The sequence below is a fragment of the Aulostomus chinensis genome, chromosome 16, assembly GCF_037954235.1.
Source record: "Aulostomus chinensis isolate RoL2024-O1b breed Wild chromosome 16, RoL_Achi_v1.0, whole genome shotgun sequence".
In the NCBI taxonomy this organism is placed as follows: domain Eukaryota; kingdom Metazoa; phylum Chordata; class Actinopteri; order Syngnathiformes; family Aulostomidae; genus Aulostomus; species Aulostomus chinensis.
In genome coordinates, this window is record NC_141335.1 from 23,468,700 (window position 1) to 23,478,215 (window position 9,516).

At 43.4% G+C, this 9,516-nt stretch overlaps 1 protein-coding gene across 6 annotated transcripts in view; it reads left to right on the forward strand.

Moving 5' to 3' along the window:
* fgfr2 (fibroblast growth factor receptor 2) overlaps window positions 1–3,343 on the forward strand; it is a 36,935-nt gene extending 33,592 nt beyond the window's left edge. For 2 of the 6 annotated variants that reach the window (XM_086181338.1, XM_086181339.1), the window contains one exon: window positions 1,193–3,337. In XM_086181338.1, the coding sequence (XP_086037464.1) occupies window positions 1,193–1,357 (165 nt within the window). In that variant the 3' untranslated portion in view covers window positions 1,358–3,337. Of the gene's footprint in view, window positions 1–1,192 lie in introns of all 6 variants that reach the window. The other 4 variants (XM_086181337.1, XM_086181336.1, XM_086181334.1 and 1 more) reach the window with 4 other exon arrangements.
* The last annotated feature ends 6,173 nt before the right edge of the window (window positions 3,344–9,516 follow it).

Below are 9,516 nucleotides of genomic sequence, written 5' to 3' on the forward strand. Positions count from 1 at the left end.
GCATTAGCAGCCATGTTGTTGACACAAGGCCTTCACGGTGACAAAAAAAAAAAAAAAAAAAAGTGAATGATTTGATCCAGGCCCAACATGGCGGCCACAGCTCAGTGAAGCTGCCCAATCATCACCACCATGCCTCGCTCCCTATAATGGACTGTGTTTCTTTCCATTCCCTCTTCCTGTCTTTTGTGATATCCGCATGCCGACCTGAAAAGAGGCCGTTGATGGAAAGCTGTCAAGACTCGTCTGTTCTGGAACTGGAGCTTCGTGAAATTTTGCCAGAAAGTTTCAGTTTGAACTTTTGAAATGCAATAAACCCCCTTTCCCTCTGCCCCAAACCGCTGGCAGATGTGGAGGTCTTTAGTAATGTGAGCCTTCTCGTGTAGAACTGGGAAAATGGAAGCCAGCGCTCATTTTCTAGAGAACCCCAATAACTATTCGTCCTCACAACCACTCACAAGAGCAGCCACGAAAGACAAGGAGAGGAGGGAAACGGGTGCCTCAGCAGGCACGGGACGACCAAAACATCTTCCCAACACTGGACCCAGTAAAAATTACTAACAGGACTTGTGGGATTTTCATCATCTTTCATCTTCATTTTTTTGTGGGGGTGCGCGCTGTGCTGCCAACTTCTTCATTTTTTCCAGCAATCATATCACATTTTCTTTGGGCGTTTAAGAGTCAGATGTCCGCTTTGTTTGGACCGAACTTGAGAATGATGTGAAGTGATAGCATAAAGGCTGCGATGCCACATATTTGCCCCAGTTCTTTGGTCCTAACGTGTCCTCTTTTCCCCAACTTAAACTGTGTTGCGTTCCGCCAAAACCACATTGAGGTCACTCCTTCGATCCTGGATCTCTGCTGGCGAGTCAGCAGTCCATCACTCCATTTATTGCCTAGTATTCCTGCAAATATTTTCATACTGTATCCAGTTCAAGATTATTTTTTCTGTTCCGTTCCATAAATCCTTCCAGAGCGATTTGGTATGGTTTAGATAAATATTATAATCTCTCACCCTCCTCTCTGGAAAGTCCCTGCTCTTGTTGACTTGGTCTCAGCTCTATATTTATGTTCCTCTGTTTGTTCTTGGTCTTTCACCTCTCAGTCCTTTGAAATGCTTTTGTAACATACGAGCTTGTCTGAGTGTAAATGATCTCACCCAACCCTTTTTTTTCCTCCCTCTCTCCCTGTACAGGAGTATCTGGACCTGTGCGCCCCAACAGAGCAGTATTCCCCCAGTTTTCCCGACACTCGCAGCTCCTGCTCTTCCGGTGACGACTCCGTGTTTTCCCACGACCCCTTACCGGACGAGCCCTGTCTCCCCAAGTATCAGCACATCAATGGAAATGTCAAAACATGAGCCCCTTTATGCGCTCGCTACCCCAGCTTTGACCTGCCCCATTTTTACATCGCCACCTCCCAAAATATACGGACACCTTCTCTGAAATCGCTAACCTTCTGCCCCCCCATCACTCCCTCTGGCCCCCAATGGACTTGTGGCCCCAGATGGGACTGGGCTGGTGGCAGCGCTGCTGTCGCACAACACACACGACACACACTACATGTCCTCACGAGGTCTTAAGGAGGGGATAGGGACCCTACAGAAACTCTTTTGTACTGGCGGGATGAATCGGGACCCTATTTCACCTCTTCCTTCGTATAAACTTTGTGTTTTCATGATTGTACACAGGGAGGTTTTGTTTTGTTTTTGTTTTTTGCATTACTTGTTTGGAGATCCCATTCCAGTGGCTGGCATTCCAAGACTATTGGCTCCTGGAGGAATGTATGGACCGAAGTGAACTCAAAACAAGGAACTAGAAGAGGATGAAACATAGGAAAAGGACTAAGAGAAAGAGCTTTGACTAACAAACCAGAGGAATAGGAGGAGAGCGTCTATAAAATCTGCTTTCCTGTTTATTTTGTAATATTGATGCTTCTTTTTTTTTCAGTTCTCTTGATAAACCTTCCCAATTATTCTGGAGAAAAAAAAAATACACAGTATAATGTATAGTGCTGGGTATATTTGTAAATATATTCAAAAATGTATAAATATATATTATATATTTACAATGAATTATTTTTTGTATGGACTCGGAAATAACTCCCCCACCCCCACTCGCCCCACTTTGAGGCAGGTATGCTAACAGGTTGTGTATCCCATATTTCTGGTCTCACATCGGAGGCAGAAGGAGAATAAACACACACACAGATACGACCTTTAACACACACCTGTCTTGCTCTCTCTCAGTAACACAGTTGAGTATTGGCTTTCAGGGACTAAGGTAGCATGTTAATTTATTGACTTGTGTTTTTTTTTTTTAGTTTTTTTTTTTTTTTTATTAATCAAAAAATTTGGAGAAAGAACAACAATAATATGGCAGAAATTATGACATTAATGATGCTGATAATACATAAATAATCTGTTACGTTTATGGTAATTTAAAATGATCTCTCAGCAGTAACAGAAAAAAGGCTATTTTTAGTGGGTTTGACAGATCCAGGTTTTGTAAGTTTTATATATGAATGTGAATATTAAGTTAAATTTTAAATACTGTACATTTTATAGTCTGCTAATCCCTGTCTTATTTAGATGCAATTTCTCTCCAGTCATTTAACTCTTTCTTAGCTTTGCTTTAGGAAATGAGGTTGATTTCTGGATTCGTGATTAAAAAGGAAATGGTTGGAAATACGGTACTAGTCAGCTGCTCCCCTGTTTAGATTAAATATAGACTCCAAATTCACTTGACAGAATTGAAAGCTGAAAAACAGAGTATTAAATCATTCTTTTTTTTGGGGGGGGGATTTTTTTTTTTTTTTTTTTTTACTGGACCAACTTTAAAATGTTCCTTTGCAAGTGTTCATGCCACATTTGCAATAAATCCTTGAAAATATATTCTGGTCCTCTTGACTTTATGGGTTGATTTCATGCGTTATTAAACTGCACATTTGTCTGAGGTTTGCTGTTTTTTTTGGGGTTTGTTTTTTTTTTTTCTTTTAATATCGCATGGCTAAAGTTTTCCTGTTATGATGAAGGTGTCAGTGGCGTTTGGGACAAAATTATATACATGTATTGTGTGTATGCTTTGATCCTACGTGAGGAAAGGGAATTTCGAACAGGCAGGCAAACTGGGCAGAGGACAGGCTGGTTTTTTTTGTTGGTCCGTACCAGTTTTTGTGTAAATTTTACATTAAAACCTGCTTTGATCATCTGTAAAGGCTGATGCTTGATACGAAAAAGCTCAGCTCAAACAGAGAAAATGAGTTCCTGAATTGATGCGGGTGGTTAAAGCGATTTTGTTAATGAAGGAGGAACTCATCGATGTCATGATAGTGTGGCTTTGTGATCAGACAAAGACTCTTTGTTTGCCTCCTGGCAGACTAATATATGCTCTGATTAGCTGATTGATTCTGTTTTCCTCTTATCACAACATAGTTAATTCAACAGAGTGAGGAGCTGATATATCTGTTTTGATGTAAATTAATCAAAGCTGATCTGTTGGCAAGCAGGATTGGTTGTGGCAGCTTTGTGTGTGTGTGTGTGTGTGTGTGTGTGTGTGTGTGTGTGTGTGTGTGTGTGTGTGTGTGTGTGTGTGTGTGTTGGCTCTTACTCAGTACTGGAGGATGATATGTGTCAGATCGCAGCAGATTTTTTTTCATGTCGCTGGTTCATGTGATCAGAGATTCAGATGCGATGCAAGATAAATCCTAACAATGCAAAACCAGGCCTGTAATGTCTGCTTAGTGACGAGAACTGTCAAGCAGGACCCATCAATTAGAGCAAAATAGTCTTTATTCAAACAGATTCAGGGGAAGGGCAGACAGGAGCGTGGCCGAGGTTCAGGTATAAGTCTGTATGGGAAATTCAGAGACGTAGGGGCAGGGGCACCAGGCAGACGGGAGAGGGCTAGCACGGGGCCGGCAGGCAGGGAAGAAGACAGGCAGGCAAGGAGGCAGGCAGGCAGGTCAGGCAGGATTACGGATCGCAGGGTTCAGAAGTGGGAGAAGCGTGAGATGACTCGAAGATCTGGCAGAGAACAGGGTGGAGGGCTGGGGTATGAGTACACCTGCAGCGGGATCTGCAGACAGGTGGAGGGGGGCGTGGCTGACCAGGAGCTGTGACACTTAGTTCAGTGTGCTAACATTTGTTAGCATTCAGCACATAATACAAGGAGTCTTTCATTATTATTCATGCTGTAGTATGAGTTCTACATCTTTGACATGGTGATGGCAGATACATTTTTCTTTTTTTACATGTGTTTTACATTTTTAAAACACATGAGAGTTGACAGAAATAAAAGGTTTTATCAAGATACTTCACCACAGTGAGAAAGAGTCGGCTCCAGGTAGCAGGAGGGGAGAAGGTCAGCAAAGTCAGAGGTCTTCAGCCGCTGGGGATCATGAATGTGCTCTCCAAGAGAGCATAACTGTCTAGGATGCCAAACCTGGTGTCAAAAAAAAAAAAAAAAAGCCCAAAACATCTATACCAAAACTGAATGGCTCCTCCCCAGGCCCCAGTATCAACCCCTGAAGGACTCCACAGTTCATATTAGAGAGAAGAGGCTCAGCTGCAAATAGAAAAGAAATGTTTCAGTCTTTCAAATGAGGGTAAACCCTTTCAGAGCCATTCCAGATTAAAAGCATCCTATATTAATTCTGATGGACTGAGTTATGTATGTGTGTAAGCAAATAACTTAAAACTTGCTGGGTTCAGTTTTATCTCACGAGAAATTTAATTTTGAGGGCAAAATACAATATATCACAACGGACATGGGATCCAAATAAAAAGTTATTGCAAATAAAAAACAAAACAAAACCAACTAAGTATCTGTTTAAGAATATAAAACCACTGCTGGTAGCCATGGTAACATTCTGCTACGCCCAGCAGTCAATGATCATACAAATGACAGTAAGCACATTTATTGGACCTGGAACTTTGCCGTAAATGATGATAATAAAAGATTCCTTCAATTTACGCACACACGCACACGCACGCACACACGCACACACACACACACACACACACACACACACACACACACACACACACACACACACACAAACACCAGGTCAATGTCTTCCATAGAACGTGCCTCCTCATGTCTCCGGAACCTGAAAAAAGGCTTGGAGGGAGAACTGGGTGTGAAAACATTCTTCTTTTCCATAGATTAAGAGGAAGAAAGGAGCAACCACCCTGAAGGATCGGAGTCAGATTGGAAAGAAAGAGTGTGAGGATAAACTACAACAACATACACCCTTATTAAAGGGGGGATGAGGGGCAGGGAGAAAAGAAAGGCGGCCGGATATCCACACTGGCTATTGCACACTTTTATCAGAATGACTTTCTATTGTGCTGTAGGTTGTTGGCACACACGCGCGCACACACACACACACACACACACACACGCACGCACGCACGCACGCACGCACGCACGCACGCACGCACGCAGGCAGGCAGGGAGGGAGGGAGAGGGGAGGGCTGAACTCCACGGAGACCAAATAGAGGATTAGGTTGTTTTCCATCTTGCTCTGTCATTTTATCTGTGAGCGAAGACAAATGCACTTTATCTGATGTCAGTCATGTGACGCCGTAGTTTCTAACTACTAAATTTGCTCTTTCTAAAGATGCCTTATCAGCTCTGTTTTTATATTGATAAATATGCAGGGGGGGGGGTAGATGAGTCACTCATGACCTCAATTTTTAGTCAGTGTTCATTTGAAAGCAGCTAATTTAAAACAGAAACTCAGCAAAATCTTTTCTATTATTTTTCAGATCTAGATTATCATAGATTACACCAATATTTACACACTTTTTGACAGCTTTCATTAACAAAATAAATCTCATGCTGTTTACACTGGGGGGGTGACTGCATTCTTGTGTCCCCCCAGCTCAAACTCCCGAGGACTCTCTGAGCAGTGACATTTTCTTGCCCTAATCTCATAAACATGACCCACCACGGCCAGTCAAAGCCCTAAATGAGTTTTTCATTTGGAGAGCTTTTACTCTGCGGTTTCTTAATGCTCTGGAGATTAACCCAGTGACCCTCAAATATTAGCATTGTATGACTTTAGGTAGACGGGGCAGTAGCTGGGGGACATGAGAGGAGCTCTTCTTGTCCGGTGGTGTGAGTTTTAAATCGAGACGGTGGTCAGCTTAAGTCACGTTTGGCAGGGCAAGTTGGAGCTGGAACCATGTGACTCAAGAACGTTGAGGGTAGTCTGACATTTTGCTGGTAAAAGCGATGTTCCTTCTGGCTCTGTTGCTCCCTCCTACCCTTCCTTGTGCTCCTCTGCGTCCTGCGTCCGAGCCCTGTCCTCCCTTGTCTAGCCATCTGGTGGGGCCTGTGTGTGTTTGCACAAAGCTCGGTCCTCTGGAATGTCAACACGGGGCTTTGTGTGAAGCCAGAGGAGCCCACATCCACTGGAGATAAGACCCCTGCAAACCCTGGAGAGGAAAAAGGGGGTGGAGGGATGATGGAAGGGCAGTGGACTTATAACTTGAAGCTAAACCTGGCTGCCAAGTGACCACCATACCCGCAGCTTAATCCTGAACTCTCGCTTCACCAAACTCTCCAGACTGATTCAAGGCACCAAAATCTAATTTCTTGGTTGAAGACACTTGTGTTAATCTTAATGGTTTCTTCCTCAACAGATTTTTTCCCCAGAGAAGTCAAGGCAGCGTTTCTACCATTTGAACTGAGTCGCAGATAATGAATGGTTCATCGCAGGGTCAGTGTGAGGGAGGGGTCTACTTGTGTTTGATTAAGGACTTGCAAGGCACCATGTCTGGTTCTGCATGGATGGATGAAGTAGTCAAGTGTGTGTTTGTGTGCGGGAGTGTTGTGTGAGCATGCGTGTGTGGTTTGTTAACCCCTGGGATCTTCTAAACATTCACAATTGTGTCTGAGTGGTTGTAATTTAAAGATTCCACTTCAAGTTAGTTTATATGCTGACTCTGCTGTGTCTAAAGGTCTGAGGTAACAGCTCTTGGAGTGTAATCAAAGAAGAGCTTGAAATAAATTGTTTAAACGAAGATAACAGTGCACTTCCCAGAACTCGAGAGCAAACATCTTCATTGCTTTTGTTTCTGACCAAGCACAGTCAGGGGAATAATTTGTCCTAATTCAAAAATGTTTATTCCAGAAGATGATCAGTAAGACTTGATTCATACGCGCCCGACTCAGCGTTGCAGAGGGATAGGTTTAACTCAAAACTGTGAACTGGACTTTCATTTCTTTAAACTCAGGGTGTGTTCTACAAATGAGCTTAGTCATAAGTCTCGTAATGCCAATCACAACACTAAGCCCATCGGTCAGCCCTATTCCCCCATGTCTTGTCTTGCAGTGATGATGTCATAGCTGACATAAACAGCCATAAACGCTGACGCATGCCACCCATGTCCGGCCAATGTGTGGGTTTTCCAGCGGTGAGAACTTCTACTTTTTGTGCACAAACAAAATTCTTCGAGGAAAACGATGAATGGATGTATTTTACTTCTGTGAGTTCGGTGGACTGAAATGCTAATAAAGCTGCGGTGGTTGAGGTTGGCGGCGGGTGGGCCGGCTCCTCTCACAGTAACAAGACTATTAGGTGCTGCAGTTGCAATGACAATAAAGCTTTCTGACCTGATTCTTTTCCTTTTAAGTCCAAACTTATCAATGTATCAAACATTTTCAGATCTTATGATGCTTTTCTAAACTGTAGCGCCAGTTTCTCTGATGATGACTGGCTACTCGGGATTCTGCATCCAGCTCGTATGTGCAGTAGTTCAGTACGATATAACAGATAATACGAATGTGACAGCTTGTTTCATTATTCGATCACCCACTCAGTGACACACACCTCGAGTGTAGCCTCCCTCAATTCAGACGTATTGAACCATAAAAAAAAAATTGTTCAAAAATTATTTTTGCCTGCAGTCTCACCCAAACACTGTCTGAGGTACACCTGTTTTTTGTGTTTCTAACATGCACCTTCAAAAATTGCTGCTTTTTAACACTTGCCACCAGTGCAGTGGCTCCTACTGAAATAGCCCCTAAACATTCAGCCTCTGCTGCGCTCCCACCCTACCCCCACAGATGGCACGGGCGCCACGACAGGCTATAGGCTAGCACTGCTAACATGAACTCTAGCTCTGTCATATAAGTACTGGAAGCAGACCATTTGGACGTTGGAGCAAACTAGGTGCCAAGATTACTTTATTTTTTCCAGTTCAGGAAGAAAATAACATTAATGTAGTGGATGCATCCCCAGAAGACCTGCCCACGGCCTCTGATTGGCTAGTGCTATGTGCCTTCAGGTGGGTGGAGAGGAGGAGAAGAAGCAGGTTATTGCAGAAAGTGAGCGGCAAAAATATGAAACACTGATTTATTGTTACTGGAGGACGTTGAGACGAGGCTCCAGATTTTTTTTTTTTTTGCATACCCTCTGATGTACTTTTGCATCCTCCTGGTGGTATAAATACCTCGTTTGGGAGTCAAGGCCATAGTGCAACTCAGACTTTAAATTGCAACCTAAAACCCATATTGAGCGACCACTGTAATGCCACTGGGGTGATTTTCTCCTACTTGTTTAACATTACAGAGCTCCATATATAGAGCTGAACTGTGGTATCACATATTTGTGTGTAATTCCACATGCATATGTCTGTAAAAAGTAAATCACGACCAACAGGAAAATCAGAGAGAACATTCACACCAGATGTTTAGAGCTCAACTGCAGTTTGTCCCAGCAGACCTGAGAGTGCTATCCATTACTGGCAAGAGGACAGAAAGGTGACAGTTCCTGCATTGTAGATAGTAAAGTGCCTCATGCCTCCTCTGGCCTCCATGTCAGCAGACAGTCTGGACAGGACAGTTAACCACTCCTGCAACGTTACTATCCCGAGTAAACACAGACCCGAGCCAATAAAAAAAAACACTCGTAAAAAGTAAGAGTGCTCATAAATGATGTTTAATTGAAACTGTGCAGGAGGGCAGTTCGTCAGAGCTACGGCTCCCAGGGGTCCACACACTCTGGTGCTGGGGGAAGAGGAGGAGGAGGAAGTGGAAAAGGGGATTGATTCAAAAGGGAGGTATGGATTCTTCTGTTTTCCTAAGGCTGATTATTTTTAAATAAGAGACAGAGCCCGCTTCATCAGTTGTCATTGTAATATTTAACTCGGTACACCTTCATGGTGACACCAGTTTACTCACTCAAGCATTTACGAGGTTTAAGCAAGAGGAAGTACTGAATAATTCTCCAATCATGGTTCAGGAGTATAGTTTGGGTGTGCTAAGCTGCAAATGTCAGCACCAAGCTTTGTCAGGCAACTCTTTTTCACAATCTAACTGAAGGATGATCACCATGACAATGTCATGGCGACAGATGGGACATAAATCACCTGGAAAACAAGACAAGACCCCCTCCACCTTTCACCTGCATCACTCACTCCAGCTAACAAGAACTCAACTGTTTCTTGGAACACGCACACATGCACATACACGCACGCAGGCACACACGCACAAACACACACACACACAC